The sequence below is a fragment of the Canis lupus genome, chromosome 5 (assembly GCF_048164855.1).
Source record: "Canis lupus baileyi chromosome 5, mCanLup2.hap1, whole genome shotgun sequence".
NCBI lineage: Eukaryota > Metazoa > Chordata > Mammalia > Carnivora > Canidae > Canis > Canis lupus.
Genome location: NC_132842.1, coordinates 21,719,327 through 21,743,763, shown reverse-complemented (window position 1 = coordinate 21,743,763; position 24,437 = coordinate 21,719,327). Strand labels below are relative to the sequence as shown.

General features: G+C 39.0%; 1 protein-coding gene across 1 annotated transcript in view; it reads right to left on the bottom strand.

The window, feature by feature from the left end:
• ITGA8 (integrin subunit alpha 8) overlaps nucleotides 1-24,437 on the bottom strand; it is a 169,479-nt gene that overhangs the window by 54,763 nt on the left and 90,279 nt on the right. The window contains exons 14-22 of the mRNA XM_072825691.1: nucleotides 21,452-21,497; nucleotides 19,280-19,387; nucleotides 12,257-12,312; nucleotides 11,677-11,831; nucleotides 10,287-10,424; nucleotides 9,739-9,806; nucleotides 7,781-7,928; nucleotides 3,382-3,474; nucleotides 68-147 (exon numbers count right to left, since the gene is read on the bottom strand). Coding sequence (XP_072681792.1) covers nucleotides 68-147; nucleotides 3,382-3,474; nucleotides 7,781-7,928; nucleotides 9,739-9,806; nucleotides 10,287-10,424; nucleotides 11,677-11,831; nucleotides 12,257-12,312; nucleotides 19,280-19,387; nucleotides 21,452-21,497 — 892 coding nt within the window. The remainder of the gene's footprint in view (nucleotides 1-67; nucleotides 148-3,381; nucleotides 3,475-7,780; nucleotides 7,929-9,738; nucleotides 9,807-10,286; nucleotides 10,425-11,676; nucleotides 11,832-12,256; nucleotides 12,313-19,279; nucleotides 19,388-21,451; nucleotides 21,498-24,437) is intronic.

The window sequence follows — 24,437 nt, the reverse complement described above, 5'->3', positions numbered from 1 at the left end:
TTCGTTTCACTATGGATTTCTCTAATATTGAAAGCTGACCATAATTTTAGGCACTCAAAGATCTGACCTTCTGATTTGGAGATCGAAGTTAATGCTCATGTTTGTTTTCTCAAGACGTGGAACTGCAAATCGGAGGCCCAGAGAATACTAGAAGAAAAAAAATCACAAGACACTAAGTTTATTACAGGGAGGGACTTTATACGCAGCATAAAAATCTCTTTAAGTCATCCTTGCAAATCCCCACCCTAGCTTGCTGTCTTTTTCTCGGATTCCACCCTGGGTTGCTGGGAGGAAATCATGCAACTAAGATTGCAGGGCCCAGACAGTTCAAGTCCCTCTACATTGTGGTTTCTTCCCTTCATTTAGCCCTGTATGAACTCTTCTCTGGCCACCTTCCTATGTACTAAATTAAAAACAACCTAAATATACGAGAGATGATTGATTTGGAAAACTGTAATGCTTGTGTTTGATGCACATTTAGGTAGCCATTGAAATCATGGTTGTGAATTCTATGCAAAATGTGGAAAATGCTTCATTGTAATGATGATCCATAAAGAAACAGATTACATAGTTGTATGTACAATGTGTTTCACCTATTGTTTTAAAAGTTTATCGATGGAAAAATTACAGGAGTGAGGGTATATTGTAAGAAAATATATCAGAATAACATCCTATGGTTATGTTAAGGTATGAGTGTAGGGATTGTTTTTTCCACTTTTCTTTATTTTTCAAAGTTTTATACTTGAGCTTATTTTTTTGAGTACAGATTTTTAAAACTTTGGGAAAAGTAAATGCAATGATACTATAAATAAGAAAGTAAAAACAAGAGCTAAGTAATTATATGACTTACTCTCCCATGTACTGTGCTAAGTCTTATGTGTCTTGCCTCACATAATCATGACAACCACCCCACAGGTAGGTATTATGATTGCTGACATTTTACAATTGAGGAGTAATCTGAGGATTAGGGAGATCAAGTGCCTTCCTCCAGGAGCACAGCAAATGAATTGTAGAGTTGGAGTGGAAATTCCTGCAAATTGACTCCAGAACCTGTTTTCTTGACCATTATATTATGAGAATCAAATCAAATCATGAGTGATTCAAAACTCATGTTAACACGAACAATAATAAATCATTGTTTTTATTGTAAACCCTCATCATCATTTTACTAGCCCTTACTGATTATGCTGCACACCAGGTACTGCCCTAGTGGCTTTATTTACATCATATCGTTGCACTGCTCCAAACATTTCTAAACACAGAAATTCTCCCATTTCAATGTGACTTGTCCAAAGTATCACACTGAAAATGGCAAAGCTGGGATTTAAACCCAGGAGTGTCTAATTATTAAACCTATGCATCCTTATGCCGCAGCCACAATGAATTCCTTAATAATAACAATGTACGATTTTTGGTCAGACCTCCAGGACTTTGCACATAAACTTCTCTCTTCTATGGAAACCTGTTTAAACATTTCCTGCTTTTTCTACTTGAAGAGGTTCTACTCATTCTTCAAAGCTCAGGACAAGAGATCCTCCTGCAACATACTGTCTGGTCCCACAGGCCAGGTCAGGCAGAAATTTTCTCTTTCCCTGTCTCTCCTTTGCTACTCTTCCCATCACTCAACCTCTAAGGTTGCTAATTTCAAGTTTCTTATTGAATGGGGATTGTATATTTTCATCTTGAGGTTGTGAGACTCTAGCTTAGGATCAGGCATATAGAAGGGGCACAATACAAATGGTTGAAAGAATGTGAAAGAGTGTGCTGTTATTTGCATAGTTCTAGTAATGGGGATCTTGCCATATTATGATGAAGCCTGGCTAATGTTGGTCTTCATTGTAGAACAATTTAGCTTGGGACAAAGACACAACAAAGATATGACAATTTCATATTGATAAAAGACCCATATGTTTTCAACTAGAATCAAACACCAGATCTCTGGGCACTGATTCTAAAGAGCCTCTGTGGAACCACTATTTTTTTTGTTTTCCTGATTGAGAGATTGTACACATTTTTATGAATCCTACTGGCACATAGTATATGAAAGTGACATAACTCCTCACAAATCAGAAGAAATACATCTAAATATTACCTTGAATGTTTTGTTAAATTAAAATAAAAAGTCACTTGACAACTATTTTTTAAAATGTTGGGACTGAAATAAATGGTGTTGGTGATTTATGATGTTTTTTAATATTTAGGACTGCTCTTACATTTGGAATTTTACTACAATCTGAGGATTACTTTTTTAAGTACGAAATGAAGAAGTAAATAAATCAAAATGTTTTATAACAAAACAGAATGCAATAAAATTTGATGTATTTAAGGGCATTAAGGGGTGAGATAAGAAAGCTATTAGGTTTCTTCCACTATAGACCTCACAGATAAATGAATACAAACAATTTACTTCCTTGACTTCCAAAAATTATTTGTTGGTTAAGTGGATTGACATCCAGTCACATAAACACATTTGTGGTTAAGACCACATGGCCATTTTTACCCTCCACTTTGAGAATCACTGGTGGCCAATTTTTGTTCCAAGATTACTGTTGGTTATTAATGATCTTAGATGATCTCTGGTTTAGATTTAACACTTTCAATACCTGAAAAAGGAATGAGTGCCTGGTCACCTATTTATTGAGATATTTATTTATGGAGATATTTATTGAGGTATTTATTATAAGAAGTTACTATATGTATTTAAATGGCTATTGAATAAAATAAACTTATTGTCCACAAGTAATCTTGAATGAAAAGTTCCTAAATCTGGAAACAAAGAAAAAGAGAGGAAGAACATGTCCTTATTCTCTCAGAAGCACATTATAAATCATTATTAACTCTTTCTTTTTCTTGCTACAATTTTATTATTCTTCAATTAAAATGCATGGAAAAATACAGACCTGGTAAAGCTGACTCAAAAGCTGGATTATGGTAACATTTTAATATGAAATGCTGTGAATGATATTCATACGGGAAATATGTCAAAAATAAAAGCTTAATCACCTTTGCTAAAATCTTTAATGATGTCATTTCTTAAGTCATTTACTGATTACAAAAAAAATTGCAGTGAAATTCAAAGAAAAAATATCCCAAGAAAAAAACCTGTACCAAAAAGAAATTCACAAATTTGTAGCACCTAAAAGACATGTAAGAGTAAAGTCAAAGAAAAAAGCATATGAAAGTATTCGTGTTTTTGTGTTCTTAACCTCAGATTCCTCACTCTCGATATGCTATAATGCTAAATCCACCACTGTGGTAATTTCCTGCCTAATTTGTTTCACTTGCCAGGTGCTAAATTGTTGAGTGCTAATTGGGGAGCTTTGTATTAGCTCTCTTAAAAATTCAATTAGAACTTAGTAAGGTCTTCTGGTTTTCTCTTACATTTGTTCCAGCCACCATAGGGTTCCCAAGGTCACACACCACCATCCTGGTTATATTTTCCATCTCGTACTCACAACTCAGTGGTCGCAACCCCTGCAATGGGAAAGAACACCAGCATGGAGCTCAGTAGGCAAATAAGTTACATCCTGTCCCAAAAGCGATGTGTGGGCCAGGAAGCTTCTCTTGATTTCAAACACCTGTGTGGGCAACTGTGCCCAAGAGTTCATGTGTAACCGTTAAGTCAGAAGAGAAACTTGATAGAAAAAAAAAATCAAAGTTTAATTATAGGAAGAAATTGGCTTAGTCAACATACTTAGTACATTTCACTGAGGAAGAAAATGCTTAATACATGAAATAATGAACATTTTAGGAATTATTTTTATTATTGCTACTGTTAAATTTGGGCCATGAAGATCACAGATAAGTAAATATCACTGAACAAATTTATTCTTGCAAAAACTGAAATGACAGGTATTAGTGGAAGCTATCATACGACTTAATGAGTATTTTGCAAGAGAATTGCTCTGAACACAAATTTTTACACACCATGGCCCCATTTTGAGATTACACGACCAATCTTAGTTCAACCCTCTAAACACTTAAGATGGGAAGAGAACACTTTTATGTTTACCTCGTGCTTCATGTCTCCCTTCTTCTACCTATATCTTATTCTCATTAGAAAGTATCAAACTCAAGTTTGAAGAGGTGCTTAGAACTATGCCCTGGACAAGTTCTCAAGGTTACACCAGATGAGAAGTAAAGGAGCTTTATCTTTGAACTCCTTCCCTCTGTTCCAGCTCTATCTCTTGTTTTCACACTACTCCCAGCTGCTTTAAAATCCACACCTTGCTCTCCATCCTGAGCCCCTTTCCATTTTTCAAAACATAATGTCCGTATGGCCCTGCTTCACCTTTGGTGATAGCTACAAATGTTACCCATTATTTCCCTCTAACTTACTAAGTGCCACTAAGTGCCACCTGTCACTCTCATTCCCAGAGATAAGCTTGCAACATGAAGACTTTCACAAAGGAGCAACCTTTTGGGGATTTCTGCCCAAGGAGAGGTCCGAGGAAGAGGGTTCTCTGAACACGAGGAACATTTGTCCATCTGTCGGCTCTACTGAAATTTCAAAGGAAGTAATGTGACTTTTCATGTAAAAGTTTCAGAAACCAGTCTCCATTCCATTCCTCCTACTTCATTGAGAAAAAATAAGATCCAATAAGAAAACGACAAATACATCCAGGTGAAGAATTTTGTAAGTAAATCATATGCTTTGAGGAAATTAACTTCAGAGGAACAGGGTTTTTTTTGTGTGTGTGTGTCTGTTCTATTCTTAGTGCCTGGAGTAGTGTGGGGCAAAAAGTAGTAAATGGAAGATAAAAAGAAGTAGCCCATCCTACTTTCTAAGAGTCTGAAATGAAATAGAAACCCAAGTAACTATAAAATCCTCCCTCCTGTAATCAACCCCCACTGAAAAGTCTGTTTAGACTCATAAGAAAGGAGTGAGTGACTGGTATCTGGAGGCAATTTAATAATGCTCTCCCCAAATAACCCCAGTGACCTGTTAGTATTCTAAGCAGCTAAGAAACATAGTTTCAAATAGCTGTTAACATTCTTTCTTCTGAAAGGTAGAATTAGCATGTATTTAAAATCTTAAGGATCTATTACTAACCCTAATCGTACAAAGAACTTTTGTGTTCAAATTATTAACTCAGTCCTCAAAACAGCAAAAAAGAACCAGCAAAAGCTCTTAAAAATGTCCGTGAGTCCTTTGAATATAACTCAAGGACTTAGTTTCTATAGTAAATATTTTTATCTTATCTAAAGGTTAAAAGTTATATGTACATTTTTTCCAGCTTTCTAGAAATAGCTTTTTTCACATCAATCAAAGATCTTTTCTTTCCCCCAGTTCCCTCCTCCACCCTTTTTCTTTTTTTAACCTTTATTTCCTTTCTGTGAGTGAGAGAAACAATGATTGTTTTTCTAGATATTTCTAGATTATTTTCCTTAGCTGCTCCAGGGACACTGTTGCTCTAATCCATTTATAGCTCTTAAAATATTATTCATTCACTAAAAATATTTACTGTGGACCTGCTGTTTACCAGGCATTGATAAAAAAGACTCCTTGTCCTTACCGAATTTCCGATGATCATAACAACTGTAAAAAGTCATCACAAGCAATTGTGACAAGCAATGGAAACATAACCAGTGCAGTTTGAGTTTTATGATAGGAGAGAGTCTTAGTGATAGAGGGAGTCATGCACCTAGATTTCAGCACCAGAAACGCCATCCTGAAGGAAGTGAGGTCAAAGCTTCTGGGAGGCAGTGTAGATCAGTGGTTAAGAGCATGGGATTAGACCTAATAGTGGAGGTGTGAGTCTTGGTTCTGCTACATAATAGTTGTGTACCTTTGGGCCTGTTACTCAATTTCTCCGTATCTATAGAGTGGGGATACTGATAGACTTGCTGTTTTTCTATAAGGCTGCTATGAGGATTAGTAAATTGAATCCACATAAGATCTCAGAGCAGTACCCAGCACATTTCAAATGATGGATATTGTACAACAGTGCAAATGTACCTAGGGCCACTGAACTGCACATTTAAAAAGTGGCTAATATGGTAAATTTTGTATTATAAATTGTTTACACCAGTAATAATATCAATAATAATCATAATATAAAGCACATTGGCCCTTATTCCTAGAAGAATTTAGAAAAAGCCACCAAAGGGAAATATGAAGTCTGGCTCAGTGAAGGTTTCCAGAGAAAGAGAAGGTCAGCGTCTACATTTTCGAAAAGATGAATGTTTTCAACAAAAGAATAACAAAATTTACAATCAGATAATCCTAATATGTTTCCCCCGGAGAGAATTGTCTAAAAAAAAAAAAAAACCTTGAACGGAGTTTAAATAAAAAGGTACACAAACCTCAAAATGCTTCAAAACAAAGAATAAATTAGAACGTGGCTTTCGTCATGTGAAATTCAAAGACCGAGCTACATCTCTGCCCAAGAAAAACTGATGGAAGAAAATTAGTTAAGGACTTCTTTGAGATTATGGATAATGTCTGTTGTGAGGTTTAAAGCCAAAGATAGAAGTGATAAAGGTTCTCCCATATTTTCCATGCAACAAAGCGAACAGTACACTGGATGTTTTGCTACAAGAACACTTTAGAATAGATGCTTTGTTTAACAAAGTCAGGGGTGGACTGACGTGAAAGAATCAAGTGAAAATATGAGTGGAGCCTTGGAATTTTTTCTAAAATAACACACTTGAACTTTTTTTGTTTGTTTATATTGTATTTGCATGTGAGCGTGTATAGTGATACTTTTCTATAAATTTCTGCAACAGGAAATCATGATTTTATGACTGTCAAAGATACACGATTATTACTCACCTGAATTTATTTTTTTACTAAGAAGATAATTTAGCCAGAACATAAACCACAAGACTAGAGGTTTGAGTAGAGAATTTTATATTCCTTATGTTTTTCAATGCCTATAACATAACAACATCACAACAATTTGCTAACATTTCTGTAGAGGAAATATTTTTCACTGGAGTATTGAGTCATTCAAAGAACATTATGCCTGGTTCTGTGTGAGGTGCAGTGATGGCCAGGAAAGAGTGGTAGGCTAGGTCTCCACCCTTGACTGTACATTTCTGAAGACAAGGGATTCTCTCTGTTATCCTGCCATATACTTATAATGGCTTTTTGGACCAAGTGATTAAAAACACAGCAGAACCTAAGGATACCCTGAGTGGGAAGATTCATGGTCTGATAAGGAAAGGAAAGATTATTAAAAACAAACAAACAAAACATCAGTGTCAGTTTAATAAATGGTGGCACTGCCCAACCGACAAATGACGAAGACCTGGCTTTTCTTGGTCCTGGTCCCAAAACGGTGGACCACGAAGGAAGCAAAATGAACGTGTTTCCTTTCCAGTGCCTGTCTAGGCTGTTATCAGCGCTCAGCTGGGACTGGTCAGAGTCCATAAGCTTCCTCCGTAAGCAATAATGAAAACCAGACCTTCCGGGACCTAAAGGAACTAAAAACAAAGGCTTGAAAAGGGCCTGTGAGGGTGGGAGTTAGCAGGGGAATCAAGCTGATAGATGGCATTAGTGAGTTTCTCCTCTGAGCCAGCTGTATTCTCTTCCTTGCTTCAGCTCTCAATCTTTGGCCAATTTATCTGCTCTATGGCCAAGAAAGACATGAACACTGCTTAAGACACCCCCCCCTCCTCCTTCCTGGCTCATTGCTATTATGATTACCAAAGGTGCCTTTATGTCCTCCTTTATTTGGGAAGAAAGTCTCAGCTAAGATGGCTCTACTTAACATCAATTTAACTTCAAATATACAACTAGCTCTTTTCCTACTTTGAATAATTTGCAAGGTATTACCTTGTTGCTGCGTTCAATCCCAACATAATCTGCCTCTTCTGGTATCATCACAAAGAGTTCAGCTTCGTAGGCACCTTCTCCTTCATTTCTTGCATTGATTATGAGCGTAAGATGGTTTTCATCTCCAATGATGACCTGATGCTTATCTCTAAAAATGCAGTTTAAAAGGAGTGTTAGGTGCCATACTTCTCTGGATTCACTGATACTTTATTTAAAGACTTGGGAGGAAAGAAGGAAGATGTGGGAATATAAGGCTTGGACAAGAAGATGGTTTGCCATGAGAGGGTGGTGAGAAGAGCCCAGAGAACCACATCAGTGTGGGCAGGGCAGGACAACATCCAGTGATGTGCTGGTAATATTTGACAATGTATTCTCAAAAAAAAAAAAAAAAAAAAAAGGGAGTACCAGTTTGTAGCACTTGCTGATTCCAGTGGTGTAAATCCTCCCACTGTGGAGGCTACTGACATACTTAACCATCTGCCACCAAAAATTCCAGGAAATTTGACAGTTATCTCACAAGCCAGAAGGAGGCAGCTCCCCACATCACTGCACACACCCCGCAGGAAGAAGAGGAGTGGTGGGAGAGAAGGGAGATGGTTTAGAAATGAATGGTGTGTGTGTGTGTGTGCGTGCATGTGTGCACACGTGGCAAGTGAACGGTAAGAGGGAAGAAAGAGGCAAAATAAAATAAGATCTCAAATAGCTGACTGAGGATTTTGAGGAAATTTAATTCTCTCCAAACCTCAAACTGAACCAACATTTGCAAATGACTTTTGCCACTTTGACTCTTAGTCAAAGCTTATTGCTTAGGACACTGGCTAAATTGTGAAGTTTGGGGGAAAAAAATCCCCTGCAACGTTGCCAAGCAATTCCAAGCACTGATGGGGGGATAGGCCTTGGGGGTGTGTGCTGGGGGGTGAGGAGCATGAATCTCCTTTTCCCCCACAGAGGATGTTTTACATCATGGTCTCATTTCTTTCCATAATAAAATGCAGTGCACTTACCAGTGCTGGACTGGTGATTCTCCATTAGAGGCAACTGGGAAGCACTTTGATTCTTTTTTTTTTTTTTTTGAAGACTTTTTATTTATTCAGAGACAGAGAAAGAGAGAGAGAAAGCATGAGCAGGGGGAGGGGCAGAGGAAGAGAAATAAGGAGACTCCTCACGGACCAGGGGCCAAACGGGGCTTGATCCCAGGACCCTGAGATCATGACCTGAGCTGAAGGCAGATGCTTCCCCAACTGAGCCACCCAGGTGCCCTGAAGCACTTTGAATTTTTAAAAAATTTTTATTTATTTATCCATGAGACAGACACACACACACACACACACACAGAGGCAGAGACACAGGCAGAGGGAGAAGCAGGCCCCACACAGGGAGCCCGATGTGAGACTCGATCTGGGGTCTCCAGGATTATGCCCTGGGCTGAAGGCAGGCGCTAAACCACTGAGCCACCCAGGGATCCTGCACTTTGATTCTTAATGTGATTTTGGGACACTTCTGCTTTACTCCACAGAGTGCCACTAATTTTTTTTTTTTAGCAAGTTAAAATTGATTTCATTTTGACAATTTTAAGGATGCTTTTGAGTCGTAATTTGGGTAAGGCATAGATAGAACCAGCCTGAGTCCGCTGTTCATAGGACTGACGCAAGTACACACAACCTGAGTCACCCTCCAGATGGGTTCATTTTGAACAAAAAAATGTTTTTCCCCACTTGTGCTGAAAGATGAAACAGCCCAGGCAAAATCTTAGGGTGTGTCACTTGACACCGGCGACAAAGAACTGACCCAAGACCCAGGCTAACCCAAAGCATAGCCAAACTCAAGAATTTCATGCAGAGTGTTTTTTTTTTTTTTTTTTTGTAGTAGTTGAAAGTGTATACTTTCTCCAGAGAAGCTTTAAATAAACACCTGTATTCCATTAGATAAAGCGTTGAAGTTTATTTATTTAAACTTACGGTCTAGCTGAGAGCTTCAAGTCAGGAATGCACATGTTGTCTTCTCCACAGTCCACCAGGATGTGAGCCTGTGTTGTGCAAACAGGCATCAGGAATAATCTGGGTAAACCTGAATCATATCCTCTTTCTTGAAATGTATGAACGATTCCACAAATTAAACCAAAGCTTTTCATTTCACTCAGTGTGATTGTGCCCAGCTAGAAACCCTATGTGAGGCAGTGATCTCCCAATACAACCTCATTGACATAACAGCCCGATTCCAATTCATCCTGAAATGTCTATAAACACTCTGGCAGCGTTTTGAGGATCATGGGCTATCTTGCTTCCATCACAGCCACATTTTGAACAAACTAAATCTCATTGCACAAGGAGAAGGGCTTCTGAAAACACAATAATGCAGTGTTTCAGGAAACACGTTGGGAAAGTCTCCCCAGTGTCATGAGTTTATGTGCAGGAATGAAAACAAAAGAGGCTAGATTTGGTCTGAAGGTCACAGGAGTGATGCTCGAGGCCTGAGAATCAACCATCAAAGACTGCCAGCGACCTACCTGTTGGGTAACAGTGTTTTCCCTGTAGTAATTCAATATTGGTTTCACTTCCAGGCCTTCTTTAAAGGTGGATTCGTCCAAACTGTAATTCAAACTAATGTTGATTGGAGATAATTTATCTCGGAATTCAGTTTCATCCTAGGGAAAATAATCACACACTCAAGGAAGGCTCTGGGAAATAGCTACAAGATGTTAGTCTGTGAAAGGCAGGCGACATTTGACTTTAGCCAGTGGAACTGATCAGGGACTATCATGGCAGCGGGCCCAGGTACATGCTGATTCGTGGGGGAGATGGTAGCCAGCTTAATTAGCACATGTTCGGGGATGATCTTGTTTATAGCTGGGGTTTCATCGAAATAAATGCTTCTGGAGGCAATCTTCAGGTTCTCACACAGATTGGTCAAATTGCAATGAAAAAAAAATATATATATATAACAAATGGCATGGAGAGTTTTGTGAATTGGGACTTTTGTTTTTGTGAGGTCAGCAGTGTTTATGAGTGCTCTTGGGCTCCAGGCGGGTGGGGAGGACACATCTTGGTTCTCCTCCTCTTGTCATCTCTTTAAGCTTGCATGAACTTCAGGACATCTTTAGCACACTTGAAGTTTCCTCAGAAAATAAAAGAGAACCCCTTCAGAGTTGAGCGGGTGGCATAAACAAAGGCCCTGGAGCACACAGTTATACCTTAGGCCATGCAGCACGAGTGCCACCTTCAGATGTGTGCCAGTCACAGGCATAATGAGACTCAAGGGGTATGTGCCCAGCTTTTCATTCTAGAATGTGTCTCTGAACTCTGCCCTCAGTGGGTTCTCTCACTCCCTCACTAAGCCCATTAAGGGAGGAGACAAAGCGAGCGAGCGAGAGATAACCCCACAACTGCTAAGAAGCTGGAGTAATAGTGTTAAAAATACTTTGGCTCTTTTATTTCATGGTAGCCTTCGGAGTTACTGTAAATATACACTTCTTTAAAAGAATATAATCATAAATTGCTTTCAATAAAAGTATTGGATGCCTAAACGTTTTCCTGAGTTGGCTCTGAAACGCACATTGATAACATCTGGCCGAACATACTCACGTAGGAGAAAAATTCAAATAACTTGCGTTTAACGTTTATGGTTTTTCTGGGGAGGGAGGCAGTGAGAAATGAAAACCACCTGAGTGAGGACTATTATCAGGATAGTGTGCAAAACAGAAAGGAGCCTTGGGGATGAACAGCCACGCTCCATCAGGTCAGCTGCCTCGGAGCTCAAGAATGGAGCGTGTGGCCTTATGGTAAAGTTTCCGCCTATGAAGGGAAAATTGATGTGGGTCTTTGTGGTTCAACAGGGAAAAATGGTTGGAATTTGAATCTGAGTGGTAGAAGCCAGAAAGGCGATTCTGGAACGCTTACTCTAAGGTAAACGACAAAATCCTGGCATTGGAGGGATCTCTGCCGCTTTATGGTGAGGGGGAAAATGAGATGTGACTCATGGTTGTCAAGGAAGAGCGTGCGTTTCACGGCTCCTTTTTGTTTCAGGGAGTCCAAGTGCACCTCGGCAGTCAGGCCTAGGGACAGAAATAGAGCAAATATCATCAGGAAAGGCAAAGTATTCAGTGAATGCAGTGCTAGAATGAATTTCTAGTTCAACTTGCTTACTCAGAAAACATTGTTTTCATAGCTGGGATCAAAAACAATAGACGAGCTGAAAGGAAGTTTTATGAAATACTCTCCAAGCCGAGAAACTTGTTTTGTAAAGGTTTGACAAAGTCATTTCCACCCCCTACCCAACTATTATATTTGTTTTTGCAGACAATCTTAATGCCAACCATTCAAGTAATAGTTATGTAGAAGTTTCCATTATATACCATAGAAATCTTAATATTAAAAAAAGGGGGGCTCTTTCAAAGTTTTATGTGGTCTGTGCCGAGAAACGCTTACTGCTAACTTTTCTTGGTATATTATAGGAGCATAAAAATGAAAATGTGCTCACCTATTGTATTTGAAATGCTCTGGCCTGTTACAGATGCACATACGCTTAAAGAGAAGCTATGGAAAATAACAGTCAATAATATATTGGTTAGTAAAGTTTTGTATCTGAAGTAGCAATCTTTATCTCACCCAAAATAAATTGAATACATCATTTTTCCTCTGTACTTCTCATTATCCACACACACAACTAAATATACATATATTTATAATATTTATCTATCTCACCAGTTGACCACAACACTATACAATTAAGACAGGTAATATTAATACAGAGGAAGTTAACCACAAGTTAACTGAATTAACCAATGGGTTAAGACTTAATTAATTGATTACTCGTTGCTTTTATTCCATAAATACATATGAATATTGGCCTTGTGTTAGGGAAGAAGTAGGCAGTACAGCAGGGAAACAGCTAGCGGTAGAGCCTGGAGATGATCAAGAACATGACTCCATTTGAGGAACCCACAGAAATTCAGTATGGTTGGGGGGTGAGAGCAAGGTGGGGAAGTGCAAGGAGGCAAGGCTGGTTGGGTTGATCTGTGGGAATGAGGCTTTGAAAGCTACATTAAAGAGTTTGGATTTCACCCTAAGAGGCATGGAGCACCATGGGATGATTAAAGCACATCCCTACTTGGCTTAGGAAGAGAAGGGAACCTGATGGTAACTTGCTGGTGTGGGTACAATTAGAGGCGTAGACACTTCATGAGGGCAGGGGGGTAGAAAGAACAGAAGAAGCTTAGCGTGGCTGTCTCAAGCTGGGTGGGCACCGTGATATGGTGCGTAGACACAATTAAAAGATGGTGGACATGCACAAGAAACATTTTATAGTTTTGCCTAGAACATGACCTAAACTCAATCCAGAGAGGTGTCTGCTGCAGCTGGTAGGATGACCTGTGCTTGGACCTGTTCTGTGGCCAAAGAGGAAATGAGAATGGGTCACTTGTCTCTGCCTGGCTTTGCAGAATGTGCTCACATCCCTCCTGAAAAATGTCAAGCCCTAACAGCCAGCATTCAAGATGGGGCTTTTTCACATTTCTAGGAAATTAAAATTTTAGAAAATACTTAACTATGATTTAATGACAGTCTTAATGATTTTACTGATAAAATACTATAGTATGATTTTAATATTTCTATTGCATCCAAAAGCTGTAAGTAATCCCTAATCATACGTTAATTATGTGTCAGCTTCCTGTGTGAAATATAATGAAACTGTGTCACATCTGGGACTCATCTGTCTACCGTGACCTCAGTAAATGTCTCCCTTTAGGGTAAATAATTTGCCAAATGCCATTAAGCCAATAGTTTCCTGAGATGTCTCTGCTATTACAAGTGTTTGTACCACTTTCCCAGAGAAATCACAAGTACCAGCTCAATTCTACTTCAGTTAGAATTATTTAAGGAAGATGAATAGTTAACCCTGTCTTAAAATTCTGCAGCGTGTCAGGCTTCAAAATTGAAATTTTTTCTGTGCCCAACTTTTTTTTTGCAAGTATTTGGTTATGTGTTAAAATCATAGACAAAGTTCATTAACTTTTCCAAGATAGATTCCTATTTGTGATGAAATTATCAACTTATGTAAATCAAAATAACTTTATATACAGTATTGTGCTTAACATGAATAACTCAAAAGCAATGAAGTTTTTGAAAAAGAAATAAAGCTCTGAATATGAATATTATTTTTTCTTTGTGAGAAGGTATTTTTAAAAAATTTTATTTATTCATGATAGACAGAGAGAGAGAGAGAGAGGCAGAGATACGGCAGAGGGAGAAGCAGGACCCATGCAGGGAGCCCGACATGGGACTCAATCCCGGGACCCCAGGATCGCGCCCTGAGCAAAAGGCAGGCGCCAAACCACTGAGCCACCCAAGGATCCCCTGTGAGAAGGTATTTGATCAACAAATGATGTCAGCAGACTTGCGAATTATATTAATCACATGTCAGTGTCGTTCTATATTCCTTTCTTAGTTCTCCCTCTCTGTTACCTCCATGTCATTAACTGGGATGACTGTAACTTTTTTCATACAAGTTTAAAATAACTGCTACAGGGATCCCTGGGTGGCGCAGCGGTTTGGCGCCTGCCTCTGGCCCAGGGCGCAATCCTGGAGATCCGGGATCGAATCCCACATCAGGCTCCCGGTGCATGGAGCCTGCTTCTCTCTCTGCCTCTCTCTCTCTCTCGCTCTCTCTCTGTGACTATCATAAATGAATAAAAAATTAAAAAAAATAACTGCTACAATTTACTGAATTATTGATAACAATACCTCAACCTGCCAGTTTATAGGTGTCCTTTCACAGAAAAGAGTTGCCATGTAGAAGGCTCTGATCTAAAAGGAAAACCTCAACATTTTATAGTAGTGGGCCAAAATATTAACTCTTTTAAAGAAAATTGTTATTATTGGGGTGCCTGGCTAGTTCAGTCTGTAGAGCACACGACTCTTGATCTTGGGGTCCTGAGTTCAAGCTCCACATTGGGTGGGGAGCCTACTTAAAAAAAAAAAAAGACATAGTCCTATCAGATATCAAAAAATGTTATCAAGTTATGATAAATAAAACATTATTAAGAAAATTTTAATTATTGAAGTATATTTGATGTATAATGTTATATTTGTTTCAGGTGAACAACACAATGATTTGACAACTCTATACATTACTCGATGCCCACCATGATAAGTGTAGTTACCATCTGTCACCATACAAAGTTATAACAAAATTATTGGCTCTATTCCCTATGATGTCCTTTTCATCACTGTGACTTATTTATTTTATAAATGGAAGTCTGTATACCTCTTAATCCCCTTCGTCTCTTTCACCTCTCTACCCCTCTTCTCTCTGCCAACCACCTGTTTGTTATCTGTATGAGTCCGTTTCTGGTTTTTTGTTTACTCATTTGTTTTGTTTTTTAGATTCCACATATAAGTAAGATCATAATATTTTTCTTTCTCTGTCTGATTTATAATAACTTAGCATAATACCCTCTAGGCCCATCCATACTGTTGCAAAAATCTCATTCTTCTCTATGGCTGGGTGATAGTCCACTGTAAATATATATATCATATCTTTCTTACCCATTCATCTATTGATGGACACTTGGGTTACTTCCATATCTTGGCTATTGTCAATAATGTTGCAGTAAACATAGGGGTGCCTATGTCTTTTTGAATTAGTATTTTTGTTGAAATATTCACTCTGATTTTAGCAAAACATATATTTTACATAAACACAGACATATATTCATTATGTGTTTTGTATATCAGAGAATTAGGTCCACTCAGGTATATATTTAATTATGAAGTACACTTGAGTTGTCAGGGAGAGCTGTGATCTCCAAGTAGAGTTAAAATTGCAAACTTGAATTTATGATCATATTCAATATGGTACATTAGTCTGAATAGGTCTGATTGGAACAAAAACATTAAATCAACCCAGAGCCCTCATCACATAAACAGTAAAGGAGGTTATAGAATGTTTGTCTATAGTGTTTCTAATACATCAGAAGGCAGGACAGTACATGACAAATCCTCCAACACCAGCCCTGACTCAATGCGCAGTTGGGATAATGATACTGTGATATAGCAGTGTGCATAGCCATGCAGGAGAGTGAGGTAGATGTGAAACAAGATTTAAAACTACAAGGCAATTCATTTTTTTAAAAGTTTACTTATTTATTTTAAGTAATAATCTCCACATCCAACGTGGGGCTTGAACTCACGATCTCGAGATCAGGAGTTGCATGCTTCTCTGAGCCAGCCAGGCACCTCTCATTTCTCAATCTAAGCAATTTAATTCAATTTCAGTGACAGCAAATATTTTGCATAGAGTTAGGCATACTACTTTATGCAAAAAGGTATTCTTAAATTTGAAAATGGATAATGAAGGTCTTTCATATTTATCAAATGAAATATCTTACTAAATACTTTTTATTTTTCTAATTGATTAATAACAATGTTAATATTTACTGTGCCGGTTTTATTTTTTATTTTTTCTAATTTGGAAATGCTAGTAGCAGATACTTTATAAAACTACACAGCTATTTGAAAGTCACAGAAATTCACACTGATAAACGTGAAGAACTATTTTCCAGTTAGGGTTCACTTAAATAGTTTTCAGATGTAGAATATAAGGTTATATCAAATACAGACAAAAACTCTAAGAAAGCAAACCGACAACTGCCCATCAATCATTTTGGAAACACTGACCTAAATTCCTAAAATAAAAACTATCAGAGAAACACATTCTAGACTGAGCCGGCTCTTAACTTTCATCTTCAAGTACCCTGAGCCTCTATTAATTCCAAATTTTTGCGCGTGGAAATGAAATGTTTCTCAGAGAATGCATGCAATAGAGTGGAATAAATAATCATAAAGACATATATTTATTCATTTGCCCACATAACAAATTCCATCTTACTGTAATAATATGATTTAATGCAATAAGGGAAAACACTTTTTTTTTTGTAACAAAGTAATACTCTTCCTATAAAAACAAACAGACCCATGTCAATTAAAAATACTTATATTTTATTTTAAAAAAATAACCCTACAAATCCTTCGAAATAATGATCTAGTTCAAAATAGCACTTGATGTCAGAGCCTGCCACACCCAGATGCTCAAAAAACTCCAGCCTGGGGTCCATTCAATTGTGAACATGGAACACTAGACTCTTTGGGGAAATACTGAAGTCTTAGCACTCTTGCCCAAGTAGCTCCCACAGTTCATTTCAATGAGTGAATCACGCCAGGGTAAGGACAGATGCTGGCTCTTTCACATATTTTCTCAGATCAGGTTTTCATTATAATACTTTATGGTTTTAAACCATTTAAAAATGTGCTCAGGGCACTTTTCCCAGCTACTTTCAAAAACCGGTAAAGAAGAGGGCACGCCTCCCAGAATGAATCAGGGAGCACCCAGCTAAGGACGTTTTTTCTACATTTCTTCAGGGTCCTCCTCACCCCCCCCTCCCCGCCCGCTCGACCTCCACCCATGAAGGCTTTGACTCCAGCATTTGAAGCTTTTGACTCTTGTCAAAAGACCATCAACAACACATTGAGCTTGGTTGGAACTAAGCTCTCTAGGTCAAGACTGGTTGGTTCTGCATTCTGACATTCTTTGGAACTGAACATACTGTCTGAATTAGACCACACCTTATGGAAAATGAGGGCAAATCTCAAACACTCCGAGGATTTGTTGATTTTCTAGAGGATATACCCTGTTGGCATTACCCAATACCACAGACTTCTGACTCTTGAGGACCTCCATATTGAGAAACAAAGTCGCATATTCTCAAGCTGTGTTACAATCGAGTTCCATTTGTAGTTCCTTTAGATGACTAGCAAGATTGAGAGGCAACACTTTGAGAAGTGATATAGATATAGATGGTTTCCTCCTACTGTCCACCAAAGGAACTGTAATTCTACTAATATTCCTGATAATGAGATCAGGGCCACAACAATAGAGTTGTGAGCACAAAATTGCTATTTTTAAAAAAGATTTTATTTATTTATTTGTCAGAGAGAGTGAGAGAGCAAGAGAGAGCACAAGCAGGGGGAGTGGCAGAGAGAGGGAGAAGCAGGCTTCTCATGAGCAGGGAGCCTGATGTGAGACTTGATCTCAGGATCCTGGGATCATGACCTGAGCAGAAGGTAGACGCTTAACAGACTGAGCCATCCAAGTGCCCCTAAAATTCCTATTTTAATAATGTGTACTTTTTGTCTGATTATGTACTCTAAATTGTAAAACTGACATATGTTTTCACAGTGCAGGAAACCAAGTGACTTAACTGAAGTCTGACTATTAAAAAAAATGTCTGAGAGGGGGTATCCATATATTTTCATTTTGGTTAATATTTATTTTAGCATGCCAAGAATCGAAAAGAGATCTCCCAGATTTGTTTTATTGGAAATTGCCCCAAATGTTTTTATGCTTCTTCTCTTACCTGGAGCCTATAGATTGGAGAAGTAGCCTCAAGTGATTAGTTAACAACAAAAGATCAGCATCATGTAAAAAGATCCTTCTCTTTTTTTTTGAAAGACTAACTGTTTTTTGTCTATATCTATATTTCTTTCTGTCTCTATATATTGAAAACCATGTGTGCATTCATGCCTCCCACTCTAGATTAGAACCACAAGAAATACTCTAGTTTTCTTCCTTTCTGTATTTGTGCTTTTCTTCTATGACATTGAGAAATATTGCTGCCATTATAGCCATCATACCTGCTTACATCTTCCATCTCTCTGAATATTGTTATCTTAAAAAAAATTTCAGAGTGTAGTTGACACATTACATTAGCTTCAGGTATACAACTTAGTGCTTTGACGAGTATACACATCATGCTATGGTCACCACAAAGTATAGCTACCATCTGTCCCATTACATTGTTACTATAATGTCACTGACTGCGTTCCTCATGTTCTGCTTTTATTCCTGGTACTTACTCATTTCATAATTGGGAGACTGTGTCTCCCTCTCGCCTTCACCCATTTTGTCCAACCCCCATCCCCATCCCCTCTGGCAACCACTAGTTTGTTCTCTGTATGTAGATTCTTTTTGTTTATTCAATTTTTTTTAGATTCCATTTATGAGTAGAATCATATGGTATTTGTCTTTCCTAGTCTGACTTATTTAACTTAGCATGATACCCTCCAGGTCCATTCATGTTGCCTCAAATGGCAAGATCTCATCTTTTTGGGGGGTTATGTAATATTCTAGTGTGTGTGTGTATGTAGGACAGAGCAATATATTGTATATGTTGTAATATTGTATAGTAATATATATAGTAATATTTTATCTCTCTCTCGCTATATGTGTGTGTGCGTGTGTGTGTGAGGTCTATGTATATATATAGATCTCACATTTTCCTTCTCCATTCAGAAAGACTAACTCTTTGTTACTTAAATTGGATGCACACTTGATTGGAGTTTCTCAGAACTACAAAGTCCCAGGCCCCACCCCAGAAGCTGGATTACCACGAGAAGCCCAGGTGATTTGAATCCGCATCAGAGTTTGAGAAACACCAGACTAACTCACCAGGCCACAGATGACAAAGACTCTGGAATCTGGCATGTTTTATTTTCCAGATTGATAATCATTGGGTGCAGCAAAAGCTGGGCGTCTACAGTGACAACTGGCCTTGCCCTGCGGGGAGAAGACACAGGGTTACAATGAGCCACAGGAGAGACACCCCACTTCTAGAGGCCTCTGCCAACATTCCCAGCCTTTGTACCAAGATTTTGCCTTCCTGGGTGAACAGGTGGGCTCCAGACTTAATTACCTTCAAACACGTGTGGGCTTATGGCTTATGGCTACAAATCAAGGATGCTGTGGGTCTGTCAAGCAAAACGGCATTCACAGACCTGCTTTGTTTATGGAGTGGACTCCAGGTATTTTGGGGATATTGCTGTGAAGTGCTGTGCTGGGATCTGCTACATTCGGGTCTGAGGAAATGCATCATCCTCTATTTGCTCCTGCCTGTAAGTACTCTAGGTTTGCAAATTTTCTTTCCTGCTGGGTTGATGGTTTTTTATTTTGATTGATAATTTCCTATCCAAGCTTTGTAGGTTTAGCTAAACACATCATGGTGGGTTGGCAAGATTACTGTGTACTTCACACAGAGCCGAGGTTCTCAATCCTGACTGCACGATGTATGCACCTGTGGAGTTTTCAGACAGGTGATATGTCCCGGCCCCACCACAGACGAAGTGCATCAAAACCGCAGGGGGTCGGGGCCAGGCAGGCATCAGAAGGTTAACCAAGCCCTCCAGGTAGTTCTTTTTTTTTTTTTTTTTTTTTCTGCTACAACAAAAGTCCTCCAGGTAGTTCTAATGCACAGCAAACTCCATTTTAACCCCCCAGGTGAGGATAACGAGACAAGTGAGTAACTCACTGGGGAAGGGGATGGGGCAATTTTTAAAGCTCTGTTCCAAGATAGGAGAGTTCAGAGCCAGGACTCCAGATGACAACATGAAAAGATGGGTAACTTTTCCTCTGATGGGAGGGGAGGCAGTGCTTCGGGCCAGTATGTGAAACAGTTTCATGATTACCACATGGGCCCCAACTAGGAGGGAGGAGGCTGGCAGCCAGCATCTGACCGTGATGTAGGTCTGACCCCTGTGAAGGAGTGAGGGAAGGAAAGAGGACTGGGTGGTGGAGTTAGACCCTAGCAGCTGGAATATGAGTTCATCAGCCCTGAGTGGAGCATCGTTCTGGCCACTGCACACATAGCCTCATCCTTAGATACTTGAGCTTTTCATTCATCTGATCCTCTATAACCCGAAGCAGTGAGGGGCCGGTCTACACCAGCCTATGTGTATGTATGCCTTGGGATGGTTGAAGGTGAAAATCTCACTTACTTGGGTAAACCTAACTTTAGAATTGCTCTGGGGGTGGAGCTAGGTTAGCAGTGCCCAGAACACCCAGGACTGCTCTCTGCCTTTTGTTTTGACATCCCGATCTAGTGTCCTGAATTCCTAGAAAAAAATTTTTTTTCAGAAGAAAAAAGAATCTAACATTTTTGAGCACCAGCTGTCTACTATAACATACAATTCTGTGTACTTTACCTGAAGATTCTCACTTAATCCTCTTCACAAAAATAAACTCCTAAAGCAAGTACTGTTGTCCCCATTTAACAAATGAAAAATCAGAGGCTTAGAAAATTGTAGGAACTTGCCCAAGATGACACATGAGTGAGTGTGTGGAACGGCTAGGGCTTTGAATCCAGATCTGTCAGGTATGAACTGTTGTTCATGCTTGCTTTTGGAATATCAATTCCTGGCACATTCCATTCCCTTAGTCTCTACACCTGATTTATAGAAACCAGGGTAAATAGTAACCTCTTCCCACTGGTACCCTTTCTCTATAAGCACATTTCAATGCATTTCCAAACCAAAGAGAAGAATTCAGACCTAGTAACATCTAAGGAATGCATCCTGTTTTAAGTTCTGCTGAGATTCATATCTTAATTTCACATTATGTTAGTAGGGACTAGAAGTTTGGTCATGAGGATGAGAATAAAAAGGCAGAGAGATGAAAGAAAGGAAAAGAGTGGAGAGCAAAGATTCCTCCAGACTTAAAAAAAAAAAAAGCATCTAATTGTTTTCCAAAATAAAGAGGTGGCATAGACTCTTGAAGGTAAAACTAGTGGCAGAAAGGAAATGCACTTGAAACAGTTAGAAGGACCTTTGCATACCACAAGCCACGTACCTGTAAACAGCTACTTTTCCTGTCCCGAATGCACCTACGATTAAATCTAAAAAAGACAAGAACTCAGAACACATGTACATATTTTACAGAAACAATCTAAGCTCATCATAAATAGCATATAGAGCATCCTGAGATGCTGATTGTAGAGTGAGGCACATCCAGCGGGAGCAGCAAATTGCACCTTCCTGAAGACATTCAGGAAAGGATGTTGGAACTGCACTGTAACTCTGTGGGACACACAAACCAGTAGATCTCAGTCCCTTCTAGACTCGGGAATGTCAGCTTTCTAGAAATGTTTTAAAAATACATTATAACACCATTCCTCTTATCCTCCATACTGGAGGCCTGCACATTAAGGAAAAGGAAAGGGAAAAAAACCATATGCTCAGTGCTTGTATGTACTGGGCATGTTACACACCTTGTTTTCCCATTCCTTTCACCAACGACCCTGTGAGGCAGATGTCATTACCCGTGAAGTGGGACATTTTGACTGCCTTTTTGACATGACCATTTGCTCTTTATGAATAGTGTGGATGGTGAGTATCCTCTTGTCAAAGTGATTGTAGTTTATGAAATAATTGGTGTCATTATAATGATCTTAAATAACAACAACAGCGATAATAATAATAATACATGTTGAATACTTACTCTGATCTGGGAATTCTTTTGAAGAGTTGACCTTGATTATTCCTTACAAGAAGCTAGGAAGTCTCTACTATTTGCACAATTTTGCAGGTAGGTAAATTGAGGCTTAAGAGGGCAAACCTATAAATTCACTGGAGTCCACATTAGGTGAGAGGTGGGGCTGGTCTACAGCAGTGCCAGGCACTAGAACAATCTTAGGCTGTCTGAGGGGTAACGCTCACACTGATCACAGCACTTGGCTAATACATGGGTAAAGCGGTCTGTTTCTGTATATCTAATCTATAATGGTTACTCTTGTTAAATGCCACCAAACAAACATACAAATGACAATGGCTGAATCTCCAGAGTAAAATTTAGATGTAGATGTGAGAAAACTGGACCTGGTAGAAATAACAGCCACAGAAGAAGACTTACAACATTTGAGACCATAAGTGGTTAATCCTAGCAGAGCAGAAATGAAAATGAAAAAAAAAAAAAAAAAAGAGAGAGAGAGAGGAACTTATCTGGCCTGTCCATATGGAAAACCGATCAAGAAATTGGTCTAGTGGAGTTTGCACAAGATGATGATTTGTAGCCACATTCCCTCAGCAGCCACCTTTCCTGGATGTAGGAGCAGCATCGGACTGCAAGCATGATTCCCCTTGGAGGGCCGGAAGTGCCCCTGGCCTGAGCCCTCAGCTAATGATGGATGGAAGCAGGCCATAACCAGGGATGACCGCTTCCTTACCCCTCCAAGGGGATAGCCCTGAGGCATGCGTTCTTCCCCATGTCTCACATGTCCCCAGCTCCCTCTGCCCACTGTGTCAATGTGCTTCATAACCATCTTCCTTCCTCTACCCTCTACCCTCCTCCCTTGGCGATGTTTCTTTGGACCATTTCTCACATGACCTGCTTGCTTTCTAATCCTTGTCTTAATGTCTGTGCTGGAAGAACCCAACATAAGACCTTCAAAAAAAAAAATGGACTCAAATATCTTCAAGGTTAAAACCACAGTTGAGATGTCTCGTGTTTTAATAGACATAGAATCAGATTCAGATGATAGGTTTGAGACTGGACTCCAAAGCTCCATGTCTAAAAAAGTGTATATGTGAATGTTTGAAAAAGTCAAATGAAGGTCATCTTCAAGAGATGATCAAGAGATCATCTCTTTAGGGGTGAGATTAAAAGATGCATTAAAAAAATCGACAATTTGAATAATTATGGCTTTGGAATAAGAGTCTTTTCCAAAGTTCAAGTCTTTGAAGCCAGAAGCCAAAGTTTCTGAGTCTACCAATTTTTAAAATTACATCAGTTTCAGCTTTTTCAAGTATTTTCACTTTTATTTTTTCCTGTTACATTCATCTCTTCCAGCATATCAGTGCATTTTTTGCTCTGTCAGAGGAAGAAGAGCTACTGATTTGAAGAAATGTGAACTCTATTCTCCGTGTGTGCCGTGGACTCCAGTAGTTACACAAGACTGGTGGCCCCCAGATGGATCCCTGCTATTGATGAGACATCAGACAAGAGAATTCTATTACAAAAACTGATTCGAGAGGAATTATGTATGTGCTTTGTTTTTGGCTCCAAATATGATGAAATAGGAATATACCAAGATTAGATCTTTTATCAAAGAGGAGTTTTAAGAATGGACTTCTCTGGAAATGGCAAAGAAAAAAGACTGTAAACTTTTCCAGGGCAGGGATCTTTCTTCAAGCTTGCATATCACAGATACTTCATGGAAATAAATGAAGAAAGAAAGAATCTGCATCCACAGTACCAAGCACTGGGCCAGATTTGGAACAGAGGCTTTATAATTGGAGAATAAGTAATAACAAGACAATGTACTAAAGATAAGAGAGGAAGAAAATGGGCCAATTGTTAACACAGGTTAATGGAAACCATAGTTAAATTCTGCTGGATTTTTCCATATGTGAGTGTGCATGCACACACACACACACACACACACACACACACACACACATAGAAGCTCCAGATTCTAGAACACTCCAGAAAGCAGTATAGAAGCTGCATCATAACTAGATCATTGTAGACAAGAAGCTGAGAGACATCCCCTGACAATAATGAGCAAGAGGCCTTTTTCTTTAGGAAATTTGGTTTCTGTGCCTGAGGGTGGGAAGTTTACTACTCTGGGAACATAAAGTAACTGGCAAAAAAGGCCACAATTTTCTTCATGAGAATGTGGCTACAGTTATTCCGAGGCCAAGAAAACAGTTATCTACCAGGAAAGTATGTTTGCCTTTGGAGACACCACCTTGGTAGTGTGCCTGCTGGAAAGGCCAGAAACATTTATGCTCAGAAGCTTAAAATTCTGAGATCTCTCTAGAGGGGAGACTTGATCTGC